The sequence below is a fragment of the Amblyomma mixtum genome, chromosome 1 (genome assembly GCF_055824585.1).
Source record: "Amblyomma mixtum isolate Tamu chromosome 1, ASM5582458v1, whole genome shotgun sequence".
In the NCBI taxonomy this organism is placed as follows: Eukaryota; Metazoa; Arthropoda; class Arachnida; order Ixodida; family Ixodidae; genus Amblyomma; species Amblyomma mixtum.
In genome coordinates, this window is record NC_143012.1 from 91,260,720 (window position 1) to 91,286,190 (window position 25,471).

Here is a 25,471-nt window from a genome sequence, read left to right on the forward strand (position 1 = left end):
CGGGGCAGCCTGATTAATACCTACAAACGCACACAATTTTCATGGTGCACTTATAAGGCAGGAATACAGATCAGGAATGCCCCCATGAGCGTTTACAGTATCTCTCGCTTGCAGGCATAGTCTGCTGTTCTTCGCAGAGATTCGCGCACTGAGGCTCTTCTGTCACGCCAATTAATCGAACACGAATCCATTTCTTTCATTGAAACCAAAGCTCTTATGGCGTTGCGTCGCACGAACACATCTCCAGCGGCAAAGAGCTGTAGGGAGCACTCTAACTTTTAACGGAGTAACACCGGGTCATAATGCAACAAGTACAAAACATCGTAATCTGAATCCCCGGAAACGTGCTCTAGGAATGCACTATTCTCTAATATCAGCAATGCGGCAAAGCATGCGCAAGAGGCATGCCAACGAAACGGCTATGCACTGTGCTCAACCAGTGCTTATGAAGCTCAAAGCTACGTGCTCATAAATCTTCGTGTGAGAGCCTGCAGTTCGTTGAAGCAAGGATAGGAAAAATACGCACGCGACGTTGTTACGATTGCATCGGGCTGATGACGGCCATCTGGATAATTGCACTGGGTGTGGTCCTAGGCATAAGGCGCTAAGACTGCAGCTTACTCCTGACGAACTCCTCGAGAAAACAAACGAAAAAAAAAAACTTTTTGACGAAGTACATCCGGGCTATTAGTGCCGCCAGCATCATTAAAAGAGATTGTCTGCAATAAGGAGCCCACCAAGCTACCTTAGTTCCGTTTCTCTCTCTCCACAGCGAAAGAACAATCTCCGAAGCACGGAGGTTGCTGAGCATTACATCGGGAGGATAGCAGGAGATTCAAAAAGCTTCAAAAGTAATCAGTTCTGAATAAGCGGCTAGAGTGGTGCCTGGTTCCTCCACGCTTAACCTCCGAAATATTAGCAGCACTACCACAAAAACAGCAAGACGATCGCCTTAAAAACTGGGAACAACAGATTCACCATTGAACTGCGACCAAGAGAAACTGCTCTGTACAGAGAGAGCGCCTGCACTGCCTACATAAAAAGCAGCACACGCTGCAGGATACGCTCCATAGCCATAAAAAAAAAAACATTACGAAGAAATGCAGCGTTTCAAGCATGGTCCTAATGAGAAAGTATACCGGAAGTAGCGGTTTTGTCCTCGAATAACCTAGTATTACCGACGGGCACCCAAAATAGGATAAAAGAAACGTGGTAAAGTTACAAGGGCGCCCCGAGGGGATAAATAGGGTATAACAGAAAAAAAAATTTGGTGCACGAACTACACATCGCATAATAACCCTTAGTACAAATGTCAGTGATATGCCTCATGAGACATCAACAGCCCCGCCCTCACAGGAAAGCGCATTTGTGCTCCGGGTTCATGGGTGACCCCGCGGGGCAGCCGAAGGCCTTGGCGAATGGCTCGAAGTTGCTCATGGCTTCGGTGCATTCGGGCGACACGCGGCGGTAGTCGCTTCCCTCCCAGCAGGTCACGTGACAGGCCGTGAGGAAGAAGACCTGTTCGGCGCTGTACTCCTCCAGGCCCGGCAGACGCAGGTCCCGATCTTCGCTGCGGAAGCGGAGGTAGGCCGCGTACGCGATCTTCAGCGCCGGAAGCAGAGGGAAGAGCGCCGTCACGTTTCCGCCGGAAGTGACGTCAGCCGAGCACCGGCCCAGCTCCCACAGGGCTCGCCCGGGTGAGCCGATGTTGTGGGTGCTCCCTTCGCCAGGGTCGACGGCGGACGACGCCGGATTCCACGGTGTCTGGGTCATGTCATCGCTGAGCAGAACCGTGAGCGCGTTGATGGTGCGCGCGAGCTGCGAGAGCCGATGAGGCGTTCACTTCACTTAATGAAGTGAACAAGAAGCGCTCACAACTTTAGGCGCCTCTATCATTTTGAGTCGAAATAGGAGGTACCAGCGGCCACATTCTTTCTACGATGCGTTCCTTTGCCTATCTGCCGTAGTGCAGTTCTGCAAAGGATAATGAATGCGTCAAATCAAACTGCCTCCCTTCTCTATGCTGTCACTTAACAAGCAGTATTTCACAGTGGAATACGGTGAAAACAAAAATATCCACAAAATTATCGTTACAAAATGTAGCTCCAAAATACCAAAAAGCCCTCCTTGACTAGTATATTCAAGAAGTTTGCAGACTTCTGTTTTTCTTTTGGCGGCGTCGTGAAGAAAATTGCTTCGTTTAGTAACCGTATTAACCAGACCACTGTCCGAGGAAAAAATGATTTAGATTGAAAGCTTCGCCTGCCGGATTCGCACCGTCCTTTGGTGGCAGAAACGTTTGCTTCCAAGTCACTTCGCACATGCCTGCAACTGGGACAGATACGAAGAGCGGAGAGGACGAAGTTAAGTCGTCCTGTCTACTCATACCATCTCATACCCAACAATTGTGAACGGTATCATTTTTCATGAGAAACCGCTCATGAACGTACTCTTTCATGCAACGTAAGATTTTTCTTTAGCAATCAATATATCCGTACATAACCCGATAGCCGCTTTCCATTTTTTTCTATTGAGGTTTTTGCTCTCATCAAAAGCATACCCCATTGCTTTTCTACGGCAGTCTTAACTGTTCGATGAGATCGATGGAAACGCTTTAGAAGATAATTTTTTCTACATATCAGAGGAATGGATCATTACCTTCAATATTTCTATAAAAATATCTTACAATTTTGAAACTTTCAAAATTTTTTCCGAGAATACTGGACATGAGGTTCCTTCCACTGGCAGTTTTGTTTGCTCGCCTTATGTCAAAGACATGGTGTTTCCTTAGTGTAGATAATGGCGTAAGGACGTATTTTACCTGCATGGCGTACATGAATCCGAGGCCCCCGTAGGCCATGGCGTCCGTGCCTTCGTCAGTGTAGTACGGAGCGGCGAGCGCTGCCACGGCAACGGAAATCACGTTCGTCACGGGGCTGTACGAAGCGAGGTGGGCGGACTGCAAGCGAAACAACCGTAGGCTCGCCTGGTACTCTTCACTGCCCAGCGACTTTTGCAGCTGCTCACGACTCATGCGCCAGTGGCCGAAGAAGCTCTGCTCCATTTTGTAGTTGCGACCGTACAGGATTTCCAGGCTCCGGCTTGTCATGTACTCTTCCGGTGTCCATATCACGGTGCTGGTGTTCTGCAGGCGTGTGGTGACAGCGCGGACCGCTTTGGTGTCCAGGGCGGACCAGGAGCCGACCTCTCTCAGCGCCGTCTTGTGCACATTGGTCAAGAGACCAGAAACGACGATCCTTTGATGTTTGGTCATTATGCTGTCATCGGCGCCTGAAAAAAGAACCGTGTACACGAGGGCAGCGTATATACCGCAACCCATCGGGTACACGTACTCGGACAGCGGGTGTTTCATGAAGAGGGCTCGCACTGAACTACTAGTGATGGGGGCGAGGAACTGGATGAACCACCACGCCGTATGGAAGGTCACCTCTCGGGCCGAGTAAGAAGCGAAGATGATCCGCATAGCATTCAGCAGGTTTCCGTTTGTGGCGATGAGTGTATCCTCTTCATTCAGACGTGGTTTTGCGTTGAAGGCGGATTGTAGGGCCTCGACCCAGTCACGAGCTCGGAGTTTAGGCACCAGAGGTGGTAACTGACGAATCAACAGAAAAGCAGGCCTCGGATGTGCGGCGTCGAAAAAGTGGGACAGGTTTCCGATGATCGAGCTCTGGATGTCATTGCTAGTCTTTGCGAATTCAACAAATGCCGGCAAGGCGGCTCTTTCTCCAAAAACGCTGGATAAGAAAAAGCCGGCGACTGTTTCATAGAAGCCTTTGTATTTATCAACCTCCGCATTGATCGTTTCCAAAATGTACGCCACACCCGATGGGCTCATGGATATCGACCGCCGATGGGCGGTGCCATGCCATGGCTCTATGAGGTCAACAAAGAACCACAACGGCATTGCCCACAGGACGGACAGGTTCACCAGAGTCCGCAAGGGTACTGAATAATCGTGGATGTCTCCAAGCCGAGCATCCGTGGGGTCCAGCAGCCAGGGGAACAACTCTTTGCTGATGAATTCGATGAGGCTATTCGAGTCGTCCATGTCGGCTGCGGGGCCTTCCCGGCGAAGGCAGGCGTCCATCATCGCCCTCACCCTTTTCGTTAGGGGCCGACTGGGGTCCTCGCGAAGTTTTGCTTGTCCCTGCAGCCAGTGCGCCAAGCGAAAGACTGGCGCGGACACACTAGGCCGGGTGTCGTCGCGCAGCCATCCGGAGCACACAAGCTGGCCGAAATCTTCGCAGGCTTCCAAGCTTCTCCCTGGTTTCAGGCCCAGCGCCTGCGCGTGATCCAGGCAAGCCCGTGTGGTGCAAACCGCGTGTTCTATGCGAGGCCTCGCCGTGGTGTTTACAAAGTGGAGGACGACCGTGACGACGACGGCGGCTACGAAGAGCACAAACATGATAGTTGCCGTCTTCTTAAGGATTTCTTTTGTTCCGTACGATTCGGCGGGCGGTGATGAAAACGGAGACCCCGCGCTGGCCTGCGGAAGAACATTCCATGTGTGTACTCTGCAGTGCGAGCAATGGATAGGCTTGAAGATATGCAGACATTGCTCACAGGCGATGTCATGCAGCTGCGATTGCATATCGGCAAAAACTCATCATCATCAGGCTGACCACGCCCACTGCAGGGCAAAAGCCTCTCCCATGTACTTCTTTTTTTTTTGCACCTCATAGCGCCCTACGTTTCATTATCCCGGACCCTCTTTGCCCTTTTGCACTTAGACTGTTCATGCTTGTCTGTGTACATCTGCCCTTCGTTTAGCCATATCCCGAGATATTTGTTTACGGCCACTCTGGGTATTTAATTTCCTTCCGTTGTAAGCATCTGATCTGTTATATCGTTGAGAATCATCACATCTAACCTAGTTGCACTAAAACTAACCTAGAGCGTCTCCGCCTCCACAACGATTCACCAGACTTTGCAACCATTCCTGGCTATCTGATTACAGTACATTATCGTCCGCATACATTAAACCGGGAGCCGTTGCTCAAAGATATTTGAGCCCAACTTGTGCGACAGATTAAAATCTACATTACTTCCTTGTAGCCTTCATTCCATATTTATCACGTAAAGCATGAACAGCACCGGTGATAGAGGACAACCTTGCCTTAATCCTTTGTGTACCGCCTCAGTTGTGGTACTTTTTATCCCTTCTCATGTAAATTCAACTTTATTATCTCGGTAGATTTCTTGTAGAAAATCAGTTGCCTCATGACCGGTACCTTCATCTTTTAATATGTTCCACAGGAGTTCTCTGTTCACGCTGTCATATGCACCGCTTATTTCCAGAATGGCTAAATATCAGAGGTCTGTTTTCCGCCTTAGCTATTTCTATCCATTCGGTAAGCATGGACCAGCTATAATCTCAGCGCCTACCCCGTCAGAACCCGTTCTGAAGTTCTCCGAGTATCGTACTACTTTCTACCCATGACTGCATATTTAATTTCGCCACCTGTATAGCCAGCCTGTATATAAAAGATGTCATATTAATGGGTTGGTTGGTTTATGGGATTTAACGTCCCAAAGCGACTAAGGCTATGAGAGACGCCGTAGTGGAGGGCTCCGGAAATTTCGACCACCTGGCGTTGTTTAACGTGCACTGACATCGCACAGACCACGGGCCTCTAGAAGTTCTGCTCCAAAGAAATTCAACCGCCGCAGCCAGGATCGAACCCGCGTCTTTCGGGTCAGCAGTCGAGCACCATAACCATTGCGCCACCGCGGCGGCTCATCTTAATCGGTCGGAAGGATTTTATGTTCATCTTATCTGCTTTCCCTTTATCAATAAAAAACATTGATTTTTCTCCAGCTGTGTGGAATTCGCTTAATTGTTATGACTGTCTCCAATGCTTTTATCAGCGTTTCATTGCTTCTTGGGCCAAGTTCATATCTCAGCTTAAATGGAATTACGTCTATGCCTGCGGATGTGGAATTTGGAATATTTGCTTCCGCCTATTTCCAGTTAAGACTAGTCAGTTCTAAGCTGTTCTCTTTTGTGCTGTCCAGTGTTGCTCCCTCACTTGGGGAGATTACCCTATCGTCGTTCCTAAATCACGCAGCTATAAGAGACGTAATCTAGTTCACAGCGTCGTCTCTCTAAGCATTTTCTCACAGCATCTTTAATCTGTTCCTGCTTTCTTTGGTTCTTATCACCCAGCCAGGTTATATGGTTCCAGAATTTTCTTGCCCCCCTGCTGCTGCTGCAGGCTGTAACTGATGTGAGGGGGCTAAGGCCTCGTCAGGCTTCCAGGCCTTTAGCCTTACGCCACCCGCAGGGATTCATCTGTATTGTTTCCTGCAAATAAAAAGCCAATTCAATTCAATTCAATTCAATTCGCATTGCGAACTTCAGCGAGCCATTGATCACAGGACTGCTTTATTCTAGCGTGGACGAGGACCTGAACTTGCTGTCCAAATGGCGCACTAGCGTCTACTACCAGCCTACACATATTAAAGCTGCAAGTTTAAATTATATAACGCGTGAAAAGCGTTGGGATGAAGTAGCCTGTTTTTTTCACTTTTGCCGCTCCTGTACGTGGAAAGTTTTACCACTTTACAGCCCACGCAATTCCAGTTTCACGTCTGCATAAACACTGCAGAGCAAAATTAACAGGGACCCGTAAGGAAGCCTTAAACCGCTAGAAAACGTTTCGACAAGAAGGACAAGTTCCCTTACCGGAACGCTGTCGTCGCCTTCTCTCTCACCCGATGTTCATTGAGTGCTGCCCGGATTGCATCTTCCCTGCCCTTCCTCTGCCTTCTATAAACAGGTGAGGCGTTCATTGTGCAGTTTTTGCCCAGTAGGCATTAACGGTTTCATTAGGTTAAGGAAACTAGAAGCGTTACGTTCAAATTAGTAATTAGAATGCCGTGTTCCCATGAAACCTGCCACTTAACGATATTGTAGCAGCTGCTAGCTGCGACGTACTTCTCTGATGTCTGCGCCAGTGGTCTGTATAGAACTGCGGAATATTTCGGTAGTTTTCCAACAAAACACACGCAGCTTTCTGTTTCTACATGAATGCCAACGCCGTCGGCTCATCGAGACTAGAGCGGGTCCCCGGAGCGTGTTTAAGGCCCACGTTAAGCCTATCCACTGACCTTGATGCTTTTCAGTTTTGCATATCTTGGTGTTCCAAGTGCGACAGGAAGCTAACCCAAAGGCTACCAATTAACAAAAAGGGGTCGTATATTGACTTGACCTATTGCGAGAAATTTCTGAACCAACGGGACCGAGACAGTGCGTCAGGGATTATTCAGGGTTGCCACAGACCCTAGACAGACCATATAGATGTATTCAAGGTGTTTACGGCTATCGCTGTCACATTTCGTCAGCTGACTGTTTAACGCTTGCTGTGCGGAAATCACGTTGTTTGCACGAAAGTCTTCGCCGTCACGTGAAGACCACGTCTCGCATTTGTATTTATGAAAGTCCGCCACATGACCGTCAAGATAACATATGGGCGTTAAAGGCAACGAACAAGACACTAAGAGAAGGCAAGCTCAGCATGAGCGGCACAAAGTTAGGTGGGCGTGTAAGCTTTTGAACTTTGATGGTTTGGTTTGATTTATGGAAGTTTAACGTCACAAAGCGACTCAGGCTATGTGAGACGCCGTAGTGAAGGGCTCCGAAAATTTCGACCACCTGAGGTTCTTTAACGAGCACTGATATCGCACACTACACGGGATTCTAGAGCTTCGCCTCCAGCGAAATTCAACCGCCGCGGCCGGGATCGAACCCGCGTCTTTCGGGTCAGCAGCCGAGCACCATAACCACTGAGCCGCCGCGGCGGCCCCTTTCGAAGTTTGAGGACATAAGGTGGTCGCAGCTGGCACTGGACAGAGTTAATTGGAGGAATATGGGAGAGGCCCTTGTCTTGCAGTGGGCGTAGTCAGGATAATTACGACATGGTTTATTTAAACAGGTGAAGTAATGTCCTTCGACGGATTAATTGGCGAATAGCCGCGTGCTCTAATAGCCACGTGCACAATTATGCACCATGATCCCCTAAAGGCACATAATCACTATGACGTCATTAATCGACATGATCCTTCCTTGGAATAAATACGATCCCCGTGATCCAATAAACGCAAACCCGCCAATAGCTGACGATGAATAGAATATCATTACGTGAACAGCCTATGTAACTCTTTGCTGGATTAGACTGAAGTTTGCAGGCGCGCTGGAAGGTCCCACACTTCTTAGTAGCTCGAGCTGCTGCAAGCTCTTTTCTGAGTTTTTCAACACTGGGGCTTGAAAGCGCTGTGTTTCCTACAACAATGAAACACCGTACATGGAGCATTCTGTACATTGGCAGCGAGAAAGCCAGGAGGGCTACAGAAATGAAAAGGCCGTACCATTTCCTGGAGTCTGTTGAGTGCCTCCGCCGCCTCAGCATGACTCTGCTTCGTCTTGAGTGATCCTAGTGGAGTAAATGATGCCACAAAATGAAAACGCCGTAACTGTTCATTCAAACTACTTGCGTTATTAAGGTGTTATAGACCTTTTGTCCTGCTCGGGTGAATATACTCTCGCATACTTTTTCTTTTTGTTTTAAAAAAAGAAACATGGCTGTGCAGAATGTCCTTTCATTTTACTCCCCTTTGTTAAATAAATAGTGCGTTCAAATTTTACAGGCAAGCAAAGTGCTACCTCTCGCATATGTATGCCCACTTTCAGCTCCGTCGCACAGATGGCTCCGCTGTGTTAGTCAAGAAAATGGCGTCGGCTGTAAACAGCGAGCTGTGATTGAATTTCTTGTAGCTGCAAAAGAAAGTATCCGTCTTATAATGAACGTTTCTGCGCCGTCTATGGAAGCTCTGCACTGGATAGAAGCACCCTTGGACGCCGAGTCAAGCGAGTCAAAGCTTCAGAAGGTACCGAAACGAAACTGCGCGACTGGGCGTGATCTAGGCGACCCGCCCCTGCAGCCAGTCCCGAGACGGCTGGAGCGCGGCGACATCATCATCCTGCTGACCGGCGCATTGCAGATCATCAGTTGGCTGAGGAGCAGACCGTAAGCACAGGAAAAAAAGTTCAAAAAGGTTGAGAATTGGGCAAGTTGGTACGAATTTATACTTCTGTGGCACCACAGGGACAAGGACGAAGATGGAGTGCCACGACAAGGAAGAAGACGGAGTGACGACAACACAAGTGCTCGTGTGTGTTGTCTTGTGTTGTCGTCACTCCGTCTTCGTCCTTGTGGTGCCACAGCAGTATGACGCACAGGAAGTGCGGCTAGAACCGTTGAGACCCTTGGATCTCCATGATATGCTCCAGGTGGGTTCCACGAAGCCTCACGGCTGAGCTCCGAGAGTAAAGTCATCTGTTCCGAACTACTGGACAGCTTCGATGCTGAACAGGAGCATTTCTTTTCTCGGATAGTGACCGGTGATCAAACATAGGCTCATCATTTTGAGCCAGAAACAAGAACACAAGCGATGGATTGGCACCATTCATGTTCCCAAAGAACAAGACAGCTCAAGGTGGCTGAGTCGGCCAGAAAATTCGTGATAACTGTTTTTCGGACGTTGATGGAGTTATCCTTTTGTATGCGCTGTCGAAGAGCGAGACAGTAGTAAATTCGGACACTTACGTCAAAACCCTGCTGAAACTAAAGCAGCGTTACTAGCGCTACTAGTGAAGTAACAAGAGTCCGCACGCCAACGCCCGCCCTCACACCAGCCTGAAAACAAAAGGAGCGACTGCTAAATTTTCGTGGACTGTACCGCCCCAACTTACAGTCCTGACTAAGTACCATCTTATTTTCATCTTTTCGGGACGCTAAAAAACGTGTTTGGCGGATCCAGCGTTCAGGACGACGAGAGCGTCATTCACGACGTGAAAACATGGCTGCACCGCAAGGGAAAAGCTGGTACAAAGCAAGCATTCATGGTCTTCTTCACGGATGGCGCAATGTCATGCAAGTTGACGGAGATTACATTGAAATGTTATATAGATCAGGCATACAATCGGCTCTTACATATTCTTTGTGAATTATCGCAGTTTTTATTGAGACTGTTCCAGAAAAAAAATGAGGGACGTTACTTTTTGGACAACCTTATACATTCATTGTGGCCTCTCAGCGCAGTGCATCAAGAGATATGCAGTAAAATAAACACGGGTTATAGTGAATGAAAAAAGTTAGGGGTTGCTTTGGCTCCCTTGAGTACTGTATTATAAGGTTTCGTACACTGCAATGAAACGACTGGCCGAATGTCAGGTCTTAATAAAGGGGCGGTTCCTAATACTTGCTTGCCAGCTGCACTGTTTAGTACAGAACCATTACACGGCTGTCCAGATGCATGGAGGAGTACAGGCCGCTCTGGACAAGCCAGCAGCCATAGCGGTAAGCTGTTATGCTAGAGCTCATGACTGTAGTCCCGGCCTCGGCGGTAGTATTTAAGGGGAGGTAAAATGATAAAACTAGTTACTGACATCGTATTCGAAATCAAGAAGAAATGGTCATTGTGAGCAGGTCTTCTAATGCGAAGGCATTACAGACAACAATACAAAAATTTTAAACACAGAATAAAATATAATGGCGCCGCTTTAATTGCAGCTTGGGTTACAACGTGGTACAATTTTGCGAGTAGTACGGTTGCATCATGACAGCAATTACACTGACCAGCTGTGATTATCACCCCAGTCGTTCAGTTACAACCAAAGAATGTTATAACTGCGCCGAGTCCTTACCTAGAGGAAAGCCTTAGAATGTCGCGAACACACGACAATCGATGCTATGATTGACTTGTCAATCCGCCCTTTTGCACCCAGAGCTGCCTTCCCTTCGAGCAGTGGTTAAGGAACGGAACGATGCCTCATGGATTTTCCACTTCGTTGACGTACAAAACGGCACGCAGCATTGTTGTCAAGCTTTCTTTTTGCCATGAGATTCAAAGGACGACATCCGAAAGGGCTCAGGCAGGTGGCCCAATCGCCCACTGTTGGCAACTTTCCGGCGGGCTTAACGGCCAACAATGCAAAGTGCGTTCGCACGTACTACGTGCGTAAGCACTGAAGCCCGCAGTCAGCGAATTCTGTGATCTTTGACTGAAGCCCGCTTCACCTTGAAGCAACATAGGTCACGTGACCTTCTGACGAAATCACCGAATATCCACCGAATTACGAGCAAACATCCCACCATGACCAGTGGCAGCTCAATTAACGACTGGTCGCGAGAGGTTGTTCGGGAAGAGCAAACTGGACCTCGCAAGCCTCACTGGTGGCAGCACCTGCCATCGCAGGGCAGTGGCGCATCGCTAAACCGCTGCACCACTGCGCCAGGCATGTTGTGAGGACTCCTCACTATAAAATGGTCTATAGACAGTGTATAGACTTCTTATTGACTCTGTTCACTTCCTACAGATACTGCCTTTTGTCTGTTCATTGCCAATAGACTGTCGATCGACAAAAATGTACTAAAAGTGTATGGCCATAAATCTATAGATTCTCTTTAGACTGTCTATTGCATTTGATTTGACTATAGACTGTTCTCAAGGATTTGTCTATAGACAGTTTACAAACTTTATAGACAGAAGTCTATAGACACTCTATAGACTGTCTAAAACTTTTAAGGGCCAGCGATGTATGCATGCCAGCCGTTTTTTTTTTTTTCTTGGACTGCAGGAGTAATTCGTATTTAATGACCCGAAATAGCCCCACCTTCTGTCCAGCAAGGATTTCAAATATAGTCGGCCTCACTGACTTAGTGAAGAAAGCTCCAGGCACTTGGAAAAAAGTTTGCGTACGCCGTTACGCAAGCGGATATCAGAGAACGATACATCTGAAAGCATTTTATACGATGACAATGCACTAAAGAGAGCATTAAAGCTAAGTCATGCGTCATATGGCAAGTTATTTCCTAGCGAACACAGCGTTGGCAAGTTGCGATACGCCAGAGACTGGCATTAGCGTTGCGAACGAGTGATGCCCGAAAATATGGGACAGGCGGCGCTAGCTTTCGGGGCCTAGGGCAGCTAGCGTACACTACGCCTATGTGCATTCGGCATGACTACTTGCCAGTATGATCGCTGTTTTTGTTTCGCTTCATCGTGTTTGGTTACATTGCAGTCATAGCTTTGATGGATAGGAGGACTCCCGAAATAGCAAGAGTTGTCTCCCTTTTTCTCCGAAAGCACCACACCAGCCGTACCAACCCCGAGCAGGAATCTTGTCTTGGGCACGAGAGCACTGTGCTATTGCTGCAGTTGATCATGCATCGTGTTACACTGCAAAACATTGTCGCGCTGTGCATTGCACACCGTCAAAGTGCTTAGATAAGCTTAACCTCGACCAGAGCTTAACCTGAGTCTAATATATATGCATACATTTCATTTATTTTTTATTTCCAGCAAAAATTTTGGTGGAACACCTGAGCTAAAAGCTGCTTATGTCAGTGCTTATGTGCTTTACGAGGCCCAGGGCTCGGCGTATCACAAGGCAGGGGAAGACATACAAATATTGGAAAATTGAAAAACAATGGAACAAAAATATAAATACTTAAACGCACAGCACAGATAGATATGTAAAAGTTTGTGACAAGTAGAACGTGTATGCAGTTTTCTCGTAATGTAAAACTCAAAATTAACATGCATATGGATGACTGATTTTAAACACATTCAAAATCACAATAAATAACATGAGTCCAACATGAGGTCGAAAAACAGTGCAAAAGAAAAGAACAAAAAGCTCATAGAATGTGGTTACAATGGTTGTGTGATGAAAAAATATATATATAAAGAAAAATATTTGGAACCATGGAAATGGAAATTCACCAGAACGTTATTCTTCGCCCGATGTGCGGACGATCCAGCAAACTACAATCACCAGCCAATAGGGCTAAAGACATGATTTCGTACGTCTGCTCGGTTTAACTACTTCAAAACCCTACCATTTTCCTTTATTTTCAACTTCGGGTATCTTAAAGCTCTTTTTCTGCTTGATTTTTTCAGCTGAGCATATTATTCACTTTGACCTTGAACAGCATTCCGCCCGTAAGTGCCCACGTCAATTCAGAACTCGATCACAAGTCAGGAGTGCGAAAAGATGCACTCCTACCTTCCTCCCTTCCCTTACGGCGCGGTTCAGGTGTCCGCCGAGATATGTGAGACAAATACTGCGCGATTTCCTTTCCTAAAAAACCAACCAACCAACCAATATTGTACACCTGCAGCGAATTTAGGGTGGTCAAAATCAACCCCGAGGCATTATGAAATACCAGCGCAAATAAGGACGGCGACGTGTTATTGTTGCGTTCTTCAACACAGCAATCGTGTTATACAAACACCTGGATAGGACCACGCGAGAGGCTGCGGAATCATACGATGTCTCAAAATACCGGGGCACGTGCATCAGCAAGGCCTCAATAGTTCTTATATATATTGAGCTCGCATTTTTGTACACGGGCTGAAGGCCCAGTGGATTGTATGTTGTTCTTATGTGTGAATATACTGTTTCTTCTTTTTCCTTGCACGCAATTTTTAAGGCGAAAGCATATAAGGCCTCATCGTTGTCGACAGAAGGTTGTCAGCAGAGGTGTCACGCTTTTCGGTTGCTCGAAATGGTTATGACGTCAGAGTGCATGGATTCGTAGTAATAAGGTCACCCACCGATGCCTAACGCCCCCTTTTGGAGCAGACGACAACTAATAAAATAGTTGTCCGCACCGACAGGGGTCGCGAGGCGTCCGTGGGTGACCACATTACAGGGCTCATTACTACGAATAGAGCCACGGATACAACCAAACTCATCGAAGCAGAGAGTGAGTCGTGCTAAAAAAGCAGTCAAAGTCGGCAGTCAAAGTGTGTAGTTGTAATGTGTAATCAAAGTGTGTAGTCAAATAAAGCACTAGTACAGCACAAACATTCTCGCAGTCAGTGCCAAACAGTGCGCCAGGAAAGGCTCTCCCTTGCAGCACTTTACTTTAGAGAGGTAAACTCTCGGCTTGAGCCAGTAGGCAGGCCCGTGCACTATTCTTTTAAGGCGAAAGCCTTTAATGCCTCATCGTTGTAAGCAGGAGCTGTCGACAGAAATGTCACGCTTTTCAATTGGTCGAAACGGTCGTGACGTAACAGTGGGCGAATTTCAAACGGGGCCAATTGTACTTTGCCTACTAACCATGCAACCAATTAAAGGGATCGTATAGTGATACTCCAAGTAAGTTTGAGTTTAGTTAATTGCTTACTTAACCAATTAGTCTAATTAACCTTTATAGTCCGACCAGATAAAGAAATAAAACCGAGTAGGAAATTGGCCGAGCTTGGGAATCGAACCCCGGTCTCCGGAGTGCGAGCCGAGCACGCTACCACTCTGCCATGCAAGCTCGATGGCTTGAAAAGAACAAAGGTGCGTCTAGTGAATATGGTGTCTTCGTTCACTGCCATCTTCCTCCGTTTCCGTTACGGTGAGGTTTAGGTGTCCACCGATATATGAGAGACAGATACATTTCCTTTCCTCAAAAACCAATTTACCGCCGAGCAAGGCGTATTTGTCCGCGTTTCAGATTGGTCCAAATTGTCGTGACGTCACCGCGCGCGAATTTTGGCGGGTGTCCACCGAAATATGTGAGGCAGTTACTGCGCAACTTCCTTTCCTCAAATACAATTTTCGACTAGTGTCTACTGAGATATCTGAAGCAGTTACTGCGTAATTTCCTTTCCTCAAATACAATTTTCATTTTCTTCATTACGGCCACTCTTTCTTCTTTCACTCACACTTGCTCCCTTCCTGTACGGTGCGGCTCAGGTGTCCACCGAGATGACAGAGAATTACAGCCCCATTTCCTTTCCTCAAAAAGCATCGCGTTCAAAGGGCAATCGCATCGCGCCGAACGGGTGGTGGCGTTCCTTGGACTCCGTGGCAGCGCTACAACACGCTGTCGCGTTCCACTCCTAAAGGCAGTTAATTAATCCACCAACAAAATGTACAGTGAACAATCGCGTAGCAGAATGCAGCACTCAGGCTTTTGCCTTTTACCACTTTAGCCGCTAAAGTTCCTCGTAATTTTTCATTATTCTTTCAGTCGCAACCAACCAACCTAGAGAGTTAAACTTCCCCCTGAATTTTTGCCAGAAGCTCATGCGCATATAAACTTTCATTTCAAGCCGAATAAAGTTACTTGAGACTCAGCGCTCGTTGTGTTGTCTTTACTTTCGTACCCGTCCTTATTAATTAGTGCTGTTGTTTCATAATGGACCGATACCAACTCGCCCAACTGACTCTTCTATCACCCCGAGGCATTCCACGGCGCCGCCTCTTCTAGGCCATGTAAACCTTGGGGACTTTATAAACCCCACACATACCCTGCCATACGCTAACCAGCAGCGCAGCACTCACTGGGACTGACGTGACCTGGTGGGGACCGTGCCTTGAGCTTCGTGGGAGCCGGGGAGGAAGCGGGCTGATCCGGCACTGACGGCACGGTGACCGCGACCTGTGGTGCTGGCGATGGCGCAGGCGAGACGGCCTCGCTGGAAATGGCCCGAGGGAGGGCGTCGGTGTCGTGGTCCTCGCTCTTACCGGCGCATGGCAAGGGGTGCGATGCGTCGCTGGTGGGTGGCCTGCCGAGGAAGAAGTAATGAACAGATGTTCTACACTGCTGCGGTGGCTCAGTGGTTAAGGCACTCGTCTACTGAGCCGGAGTTCATGGGTTAGAACCCGACCGCGGTGGCCGCGTTTCGATGGAGGTGAAACGCAGGAGGCGCCCGTGTGCTGTGCGATGTGAGTGCACGTTAAAGATCCGCAGGTGGTTGAAATTATTCCGGAGACCTCCACTACGGCACCTCTTTCTTCTTTCACTCCTACCTTCCTCCCTTTCCTTACGGCGCGGTTCAGGTGTCCGCCGAGATAAGTGAGACAGCGCCATTTCCTTTCCTCAAAAATCAATTTCCCAATTTACCATGTGCTATGTGATGTAAATGCTCGTTAAGGATAATCAAGTGGTTGAAATTATTTCGGTTTACCATGTGCTATGTGATGTAAATGCTCGTTAAAGATAATCACGTGGTTGAAATTATTTCGGAGACGTCCATTACGGCACCTCTTTCGTCCGTTCTTCTTTCACTCCCTCATTATCATTCCCCTTACAGCGTGGTTCGGGTGTCCACTAAGATATGTGATACGTTATTACCTTTCCTCAAAACCAATTTTCAAACCCAATTTTCAGGGTTTCTCCGACCAAACACTGTACTGCTCTGGAATACGGAATTTTGGCGCCTTGTGCTATCGTAGGCGGTCGATTTTTTTCGCCCCTATTTATCAGGTTCCCGCAGCCTTTTTTGTGCAGATGCTGAACGCACGATTAGTAAAAAACATATTAATCTGTATTTGCGAACCTTACCATAGCACCTTGATTCCTGCTGTAGGCAGCTAAACGAATATGCTTTGAAAAATACGGCCTTTAATAGGAGGAAACAGATCACAGTAGAACTTACTTTTCTTAATCGTAATACCAATGTCGTGTGACCTCAGATATCGCCCTCGTCCGACCTCGAGTCGCACGCAAGAAACTTCGTGCTCGCAACAACAGGCCACATGCAAACTGTTCACTCTTAAAATGGTTCACTTGGCTGGAGAAAAAAAGAATTTTGGCTGATACGTTTCCCCCCCTTTTCTTCAGCACACAGTGTAGGGTGTTTAAGACATCAATTCACATGTGCTTTTTACTCAAACTAGAATATAGCCTCCATATACGGACATTAGTCACCTAGCTGCGAGTCCTGAACCTATACGCTACGTAGTAAGCGCTCATTACATTTATGAGCATCTCCAGGAAAACCAGATCGGTGTGCGTGCACCAGGGATCGTTTGCTGTTATTCCCAGTGTCTTGATTATCGGGCTGGTTAGATCTCCTTTTCTGCTACAAAGTGCCAACTCAGCTAATAGGCCGCTCTGTTCCCCATGTTCGTTCTTGTTCACGTGAGGCGTCATGAAAAGATGGCGTGAGGCAAGATCCTTGGTCTCCGCCACTGGAAATCTTAAGTTATCGCTTTGCTATGTGTAAACAGCCCAACACTCCATGAGGTTCGGATCTATGGCTGCCGACTAAGCTGTCACTTTATTTCACAGCGGATTCGGTACCGAATCAGTTTAGTACTGACGAGTGAATAACAACTTATTCGGCTCTGCTCAGATGTCGCTCATGGGTCTCTTGGACAGTCCCATTAGTGAAAATTGCAGTGCAGATTTTGCCCTCCCCAAATAGCGTCACTGGTCGTCTCAGTTTCACTTCATGGAAAGTGTGGATTTCAGCCAGGTCACCAGAAAAGTGCACGCACCCGTATACAGGGTGTTTCACCTAAGACTTTCTGCAATTCTTAAAAATAAGCTATTTGAATTAGATGCGCGCTTTTTCTGGCATAGGATTGTCAGTGGTGTAGTACATCATAATGCAGCTAAGACGTGCTAACTAGCAGGCCTGTTAACCAATATTTAATAGTTAACTTTTAAACTATTACCGGTGCGCTCCTTAATTATTGAGAGGCCCACCGTAAGTAATGTCCATATCCGTTATAGAATTTTGAGAACGCGATTATCCTCGGCGCTGTGGCCCAGCAAATTTTGGCTATTTCGACGAGTTAGGTTCACTGGAGAGGTTGCTTTGCCTGCAAGCTTCTCAAACCGCATATATTTTGGCGCGATGTAGGCGAAATTTGTTGGGCCACAGCGCCGAGGATAATCGCGTTCTCGAAATTCTAAAAACGGATATGGACATTACTTACGGTGGGCTGCATGCCTCTCAATAATTAAGGAGCCCAACGGTAATAGTTTAAAAGTTAACTATTAAATATTCGTTAACAAGCCTGCTAGTTAGCACGTCTTAGTTGAATTATGATGTACTACACCACTGACAATGCTATGCCAGAAAAAGCGCGCATCTAATTCAAATAGCTTATTTTTAAAAATTGCAGAAAGTCTTAGGTGAAACACCCTGTATATGGAATAACGTTGCTTGCCCATTTGGTGCGCACTGAGATCCTATAGAGAACGTATGAGCGAACATGAGGACGCAAACGCAAGAAAGGAATATAGGGCTACTAGCTGCTTGAATATACTGCTAAAAAGCAAACCCTGTGGCCTGGGAACTTTTTATTGAACCTCCACCAGTGCAGACGAGAAATATCGCGAAACCCACCGGACGCCCCCTGTGCAAGTTGACGCCGTAAGATCTGAGACTTTTCTCTCTCGGTGGTTCGCGGCGCTCGTTGCTAACCTGGATTCGCTGCGTAATCATCCGCTTTGTCACGCGCTCGGAGGTAACAAGATTAGGGTTGAGGTGAGCAGAGACGCGCTGGTCACTTAGCCACTGGAAGCGCTGAAAACTCCCCAAGTCTGCTCCCTCCGGGCACAGCGGCATGCCGAGCCCCTTAGTGCCTACGACAGCTACGGCCTCTTTCTCGAAATGCGCAATATTCACCCTTGAGGAGCGGTTGGTGCCGTCGCGACCGGTGTCGTGGATGGCGTCGTGCCGCGGTCCTGGCCGGATGGCTGGGCCTTGGCCTTCGGCGACTTGCGGCGAATGTGGCCAGGACGGCTGCCCGGCGCTGGTGAAGACATGGTGGCTGGACGAGCTATTCGCGTTGCGTGCAGCCGGCTCTCGGGGAGGTTTTCTTCTGCCTTCTCTGTCGCGCGCAGTCCAACTCACGCGCACGGAAATGGGATGCTTTCCTCCACTTTCTTTATTTTAACAGTTCTAGCACCACGTGCTGCTTCCGAAGGAAGCTGAGCCGCCGCTGGAATCTTGTTTTCTCACATATGAAATCCCCTTTTTAATCTCTTCACACGACAGCACATATTCGAGTGCTACGATATGTTAAACCGTAAGAGCTCAATGCAGTATAGGGTAAGAAGGTTTTGCTTGCTTTATGGCGTTTCACGCTTCGGCTTTTGCACATTTATAAATTAAAGCTTCACGATCAGGCCAATCATTTATTAAATATGACTAATCTGAGCGTCAACCCAGTGTCCTGGATAACAAGACACCATGAACAATGGCACGTACCGCGTCCGAGAACTAATTACGGTCTGCAGTATCTTCGATACCTCCTTCCTTATTGTTGTGTGGCGCCCTCTTGGGTCGACACACAATTCACTTAGCTGATTTGTAAATCTGGTCTAACAACAATGACTTTGTTTGCTGTGTGAATAAAACCATGGGGAACGGGCGGAAGCCCGCTTTTGTTCCGCTCGGAACTGAGTCGTCTCCTTCAGCGGCCCGTTGCGGGCCTTGCCGGGGTGTTCATGCAACACCACATTTTGGCGACGAGGATGGGATCAGAGTAAGTGACGCTTGTACGCTTGCCCCGACTGTCGTACCATTTGCTTCGACTGGCCTGTGTTTTGCTGCCCCGCTCCACCTTCTCCTGCAACTTTAGAGACTGTGTCAGCATGGCGTCAGGCCTCGCTCCCGCGCCGTTTTTGTCTGCGCCCGGTTCGCCTGCAGTGCCGTGGAAGCGTTGGTTCAAACTTTTCGAGGCGTACCTCCTGTCGGCCGGTGGTAGCGACTGGGCACCGGAGCGGAAAGCGGCACTCCTTCTCACGCTGCTCGGAGCGGAGGGACGCCAGCATTTCAACAATGAAGAAACTAGGCAAGCGTCCGCAGTCGCCGGCATAACGGCTGAAGCACTTCCGCAGACGCCGCTCGAGCCTGCCACGGAAGCGACGACCACAGACGAATACACACAGTTAGTCGGGAGCTTGGACCTGCTGTTTGCAGACACAACGAATTTCATCGTTGAGAGACACCGTTTTTTCCGGAGACTTCAACTGCCCGGTGAGCCATTTACCCAGTATGTAGCGGCAGTTAAACAACTTGCGTTGACGTGCGAATTTGGCTCGGCGTTCGACGAGCGCGTCCGAGATCAGATCATCGAAGGCGTCTCAAACCCAGCGTTGCGCGAACGTTTTCTGAACGCTGGCCGAACGCTTACGCTGGCCAAGACAGAAGAAATTGGCAAAGCTTTTGAAGCCGTACAGCAAGTAAATGCAGCTTATGAGGGAACGCCGGTTTATCGCGTCGACGAACCTGTAACGGAAAATCCGACGATCGAACAGAGATGCATTCGTCAAGCAACTTCAGGATTTCGAGCGCCCGCTCGTGCTCGTGAGCAAGAAGGCGGATGGCGCAATTACACAGCGTCGGGTTTCCACCGTGGCGTCCCCGGAACCGAGGAAGGAGGTAGAAGCAGCCAAGATGGAAGAAGGCGCCCGGAGTTCGAGCGAGAAAGCCAGGAAGGGAGTCGTCAACCGTCTTGCTATCGTTGTGGCTCTCCGAAACATAATGCAAACGCAAGAAACTGTCCAGCCCGCAATCGTCGTTGCAACAATTGTAGAAAAATTGGACACTTCGCTCTAGTCTGTCGCTCACAGCATCAGTCCGCGACACTTCGCGCGCCGCAGGCGCCGGCCTCTACAGTGGAGGAAGTACACATCCTGAATTCTCCGCATATTCTGGGCATAGAATTGCCACAAAATAAGAAAGAGATAATAGCTACCGTAACGTTTAAAGGAAACCCAGGGGCCGTATTACGGAACTGTCAAATCAAAAACTTGTCAAAAACGCGTCAAAAACTCGTCAAAAAGCCCCGCCGTAGTCGCGCTCCTATTGGTCGGCTGTGTCCGGCGGCCATGTTGCTTTCTTGCGTCATGGGTGGCTGGCGTTTACGTCACGGACATGACAGAAGTGGTGACGTTGCACGCCTAATTATGCAGGCGCATTTTGACGATTTTTTTTGACGGCTTCGAGGCGGTCAAAATTGGACCGTTCCGTTTTTGACAGAAAATGGCGGCGGCAGCAGCGGCGTCGTATGTGGCTGAGGCGGCTGCGGCGACGCGAGCAACGGCGAAGGAGAGCGCACGAAGACGCGTTTGACTTGCCGGACGAGCTGTTCCGACGCCTTTTTCGACTGGAGAGGCAGACTGCGGTGTGGCTATGCGACGAACTCGCCGATGAATTTGGAGGTTTGCGTGCGAATGCGCTGTCGGTGCAGCGGCGGGTGCTGTGTGCACAGCGGTTATTTGCGACCGGCGGCTTTCATGCAAGCTTCGGCAGCCGACGACACCTCTGTGCCACAGCTACATACAAATAAAACATGCTTATGCTGGCAAAGAACTTTATTTTCACCTGCAAATCGCACTTCGCGGCCGTCTTCTGTTTACCGGTCGAGGAAAAAGAAACAGACGACCACACATCACATACAACGCTTCACGCTTTGACACTTTTTTCATCGATCGTAAGAGCCGAACAACACAGACCTTAACAAGTTGGCTTCGTCGATTTTTCCGCACTTAGAACAACCGCACAGTACCTTGATTTTCGTCGCCACGTAAGAAAACATTATCAAGGCGTGGAACAGCTGTTCACGTGCAAAGCGGCTTGTTGACGTTTTACCGCCGTCTGCGCACCCCCGCGGCAGCAAAAGTTACCCACCAGGAAATTTAATAGCCTAACTTCTTGCGCTTCTTGCTTTTCTTAATATTTCTTAGCTTTAAACATCATTTTTTGGCAAAATAAAATAATAATTATTTTTATTGCTGCGCATTTCTTTACTCTTTTAGCAAAAATTTAGCAGACAGTCCCTCGTCGTGCAGGCAAACGCTTCCGGGGCGCCGCTCTGCTGTAATTGGCTGATTCCTCGTTGCGTCAATTTTGCGTCAGGCGTCGACGTCACATCGTTTCGTCATTTTGACGTCACTGTCAATAACTTTTGACAGGTTTTTGACAAAGTTCCGTAATACGGGCCCTGTTCCTCTGCTTGTCGACACTGGGGCTGCCGTTTCTCTTGTCAACAATGCTGATTTTCCGAAATATTTTGCACGCTTCTACACTTTGTCGTCGTCAACCCTGGCTCTCCGGGACTACTCCGGCAAGTTGATTCCCACACTGGGCACCTTCGAAGCTGACATACAGTACAACGATACTCAAGCATCGGTAACTTTTCATGTAACTCGACAAGGATCTTCGTTGCTGGGGCTTGACGCCATTCAGAAACTGCACATCAACGTGATGGGGTCAACCCTCACTTGTCTCCAAGTCACTTGTCATCCGTTCGAGGTTCCGGAGAACACACCGCCAGGATTTGAAGCCTTGTTTTCGAGTGAGCTCGGTTTTGTCAAGGACTACGTCCATCAAATCAACCGCCGACCAGATGTTCCTCCCGTCAGTGCGAAGCTGAGACACCTTCCGCTAGCACTGCGACAACGTCTCCGACGAGCTCGCGCGCCTGGAGCGCGAGGACATCATCGAACGCGTCGACGCATCGGAGTGGGTGTCTCCGCTGGTCGTCGTGAAAAAGAAGGATGGCTCCCTTCGCCTGTGTGTGGACTTGCGGGAGCCCAACAAAGCTATTGTCGTCGACGGCTACCCACTTCCGCACACGGAGGAACTCTTGCAGTTGCTCGCAGGAGCTACGTGGTTCTCAAAGCTGGACTTGGCTTCAGCATACCATCAAGTGGGACTCACGGAAACAAGTCGTGAGTTGACAACGTTCATATCCCATGAAGGACTATTTAGGTTTAAAAGAGTCTGTTTTGGTTTAGCTTCTGCTCCGGCTACATTTCAAAAGGTTATGTCACACGTGTTGAAAGGCTGTACGGGCGTAGTGTGCTATTTGGATGACATTTTGGTGTGGGGACGGACCAAGCCGGAGCACGATCGCAACTTGAAGGAAGTGCTGTCTCGCATTTCCACAACAGGAATGAAATTGAATCAGAAATGTGTTTTTGCAGTAAGGGAACTCACATTCTTGGGGCACAACCTGTCGGCCCAGGGTATTTCTCCCATGGAATCGAAAATCAAAGTTATAGTTAATGCACCTTCCCCTACGAACGTCAAGTCGCTGCAATCATTCCTAGGTCTAGCAGGCTACTACGCCAAGTTCCTGCATCATTATGCAGATTTAGTGGAACCGTTGCGGAAAATGCTCCGACAAGGTCAATCATTTGAATGGACGGTGGAAGCTCAGAATAGTTTTGATCAAGTTAAGGCGCGTTTGGCATGCAAACCTGTTGTGCAAATGTTCAACCCGGAATTACCTGTCGTAGTCACCACTGACGCCTCAGACGTTGGCTTGGGAGCTGTACTAAAGCAGAAAGAAGGGTCGCACCTTCATACGATTGCTTTTGCGTCACGCGCTCTGTCGCCGGCTGAGAGAAAATACTCAGTTGGTGAACGTGAGGCACTAGCCTGTTTGTTTGCTTGCGAAAAGTGGCATGTATATCTGTGGGGTAGACGCTTTACACTCAGAACCAATCATCAGGCATTGGTTGCTTTGCTTTCCGCCGGCGATTCGGGTCGCCGACCACTACGCATCTCTCGCTGGACAGCTCGGTTGCTGAACTACAATTTCCAAGTAGAGTACTGCAAGGGCACACAAAATTATGTGGCAGACGCCTTGTCCAGGCTGCCCGTTGCAGAAAATTCGGACAATCAGGAGGAAGAAATCGTTTCTCTGGTAACACCAGTAGTCGACAAGGCAACTGTACAAAATGCAACAGCTTCTGACGTTACCCTGCAAAAGGTCATCAGTCAGCTCAGCAAGGGCTGGTTGCACAAGAAGGCTCTGTCAGTTGATCTTGTGCCATTCTTTCACATCCAAGAGGAATTATCCTTTGTAGATGGTCTACTAATGCGAGCAGATCGCGTGGTAATTCCTGAAGTACTTCGTCCCACTTTCCTACAGTTGGCCCATGAATCACATCCGGGCATAGTCCGCACAAAAGAACTGCTAAGAGAACGCTACTGGTGGCCACAGCTTGATAGACAGGTAGAGGAATGCATCAAACACTGTCTCATATGTCAAGCAGCTGACAAGTCAGCTAAGCCATCCTTCACACCCCTCCAGCCAGTTCCCTGGCCGGACCGCCCCTGGCAGAAGCTAGCCATGGACATTGTGGGGCCTTTGAACATTCCGCCGAGTCCAACGTATGCCATAACGTTAATAGATTATTATTCCAGATGGTCTGAAGTCTACTTCACTCCTTCAGTAACATCCCAGGATGTCATTGACTTTCTGATCTCTGTTTTTAGTAGGGAAGGTTTTCCAGACTCGATAGTTACAGATAATGGGCCACAATTTGTTTCGAGACAATTCAAAGACTTTCTAAAAGAGAGAGGCATACAGCATTTGCGGTCATCAAATTACTATCCTCAAGCAAATGGTCTTATTGAAAGATTCAACAGAGTTTTGAAGGAGACCATTCAAATAGCTCAGCTCCAAGGAGAACCCGTTAAACAAGCTGTCCTGCAACATCTGGGATGGTACCGGCTCACACCCCACTCAACTACGGGCGTGTCACCTGCAGTCCTGCTGCACGGCCGGCAACCGCGCTCGAAACTCGACATGAGCTGTACTTCCTTTCATAATTCGCAGCAAAGTACCTGGAACTTGCCTCAAACTTCCGCTACAGCAACGTCTCCAGAACACGCATCTTCGGAGCAAACACAGGTGCGACAAAGGGTTGAAAATAAGAAACAGCAAATGAAAAACTACGTTGATAGACGTAGAGGCGCAAAGCCAACGGCCGTATAAATCGGTGACACTGTGAAGGTGCGGTCATTCAGAGCAGGTCCATCCAAATACATTGGACCTTTCAAAGTCCAGCGACAGCTTGGTCCAAGCACTTTCTTACTGAGTGATGGTAAGGTCTGGAATGCTTCTAAATTGGTCCGGGTACTGCCGGCCCCAGAAAATATTCCAAGCCCGCCAAGCATAGATTATTCCTATGCAGGCTTAGCACACGCTGCTGAGAATGCAATGGCAGCAACTCGAAACAAGCTTCGAGCTGAAACAAGTGCCGAAATGTCCGAAAATGTGTCGCCTCCTGTTGCAGATACCCTGGATAACGCTTCGCGCAACAGGGGGGGGGGGGGGGGGGGGGGGGGGGGATATAGGCCGTCAAAGTCAGCCGAAAGTGGCCGCACCACTGCGCACGAATCCACAGAGGACAGCAGTTGTAGTTTTCCTGAGCAAAGCGACCCAGGGACTTCCCATTCGCACAGCCGCGGGCGCCCAGTGCGTCAGCGGAAACCACCTTTCTGGGCCGTAGACTACCAGATGTAGTTCTGGAGCGAAGGGTAGCACACCTGTTTTTCTTGGCCTGTAGTCGCGACTGAGCTGTCCGTGGCCAGTGGACCAGTCATGGAGACTTTATAAAGCGGGTAATGAATGAATACTCCTGTATCGCTGTGATTTTTACTCACTTTCCTTTCTTTGCAAGTTCCTCATGTTTTCGCATTCAGCGCACAATGATGTTGTGATAGGTTGCGTATAATGATGAATCTCCTTGTGTGTTCTCTGTTACGGTGGATGTACAAATCTAGTGTTGTTTCTGGGTGAGGTTGATCGTATGTCGTGCCCATAGTCACTGTATAATGTGTGTGCTTTCTTTTGCCATGTGTAATGACTGCTGAAATGAGACATTTTTGTGCCTTCAACACTTCA

At 48.4% G+C, this 25,471-nt stretch overlaps 2 protein-coding genes across 2 annotated transcripts; one reads left to right on the plus strand and one right to left on the minus strand.

Annotated features, from left to right (window-relative positions):
- Positions 1-1,350: 1,350 nt before the first annotated feature.
- Positions 1,351-18,587, minus strand: LOC149367194 (membrane metallo-endopeptidase-like 1). Its single transcript, XM_089573144.1, has 4 exons — positions 18,448-18,587; positions 15,378-15,591; positions 2,822-4,507; positions 1,351-1,818 (listed from the first exon to the last, which is right to left on the minus strand). The coding sequence occupies exons 1-4, from the start codon at positions 18,585-18,587 to the stop codon at positions 1,351-1,353; spliced, it is 2,508 nt and encodes an 835-aa protein (XP_089429270.1).
- Positions 18,588-19,418: 831 nt separating this feature from the next.
- On the plus strand, positions 19,419-24,492 carry LOC149367195 (uncharacterized). The gene is made up of 2 exons (XM_089573152.1): positions 19,419-20,484; positions 24,401-24,492. The coding sequence occupies exons 1-2, from the start codon at positions 19,419-19,421 to the stop codon at positions 24,490-24,492; spliced, it is 1,158 nt and encodes a 385-aa protein (XP_089429278.1).
- Positions 24,493-25,471: the final 979 nt, after the last annotated feature.

Excerpts from the sequence above, each read along its gene's own strand:
- LOC149367194 (XM_089573144.1), bottom strand. The coding sequence starts at position 18,587 with ATGTCTTCACCAGCGCCGGGCAGCCGTCCTGGCCACATTCGCCGCAAG. Across the intron at positions 4,508-15,377 it reads CACGGTCCCCACCAGGTCAC|GCCAGCGCGGGGTCTCCGTT; the intron begins GTCAGTCCCAGT and ends GTTCTTCCGCAG. Across the intron at positions 1,819-2,821 it reads GATTCATGTACGCCATGCAG|CTCGCGCGCACCATCAACGC; the intron begins GTAAAATACGTC and ends CGGCTCTCGCAG.
- LOC149367195 (XM_089573152.1), top strand. The coding sequence starts at position 19,419 with ATGGCGTCAGGCCTCGCTCCCGCGCCGTTTTTGTCTGCGCCCGGTTCG. Across the intron at positions 20,485-24,400 it reads GAATTCTCCGCATATTCTGG|CAAAGTACCTGGAACTTGCC; the intron begins GCATAGAATTGC and ends CATAATTCGCAG.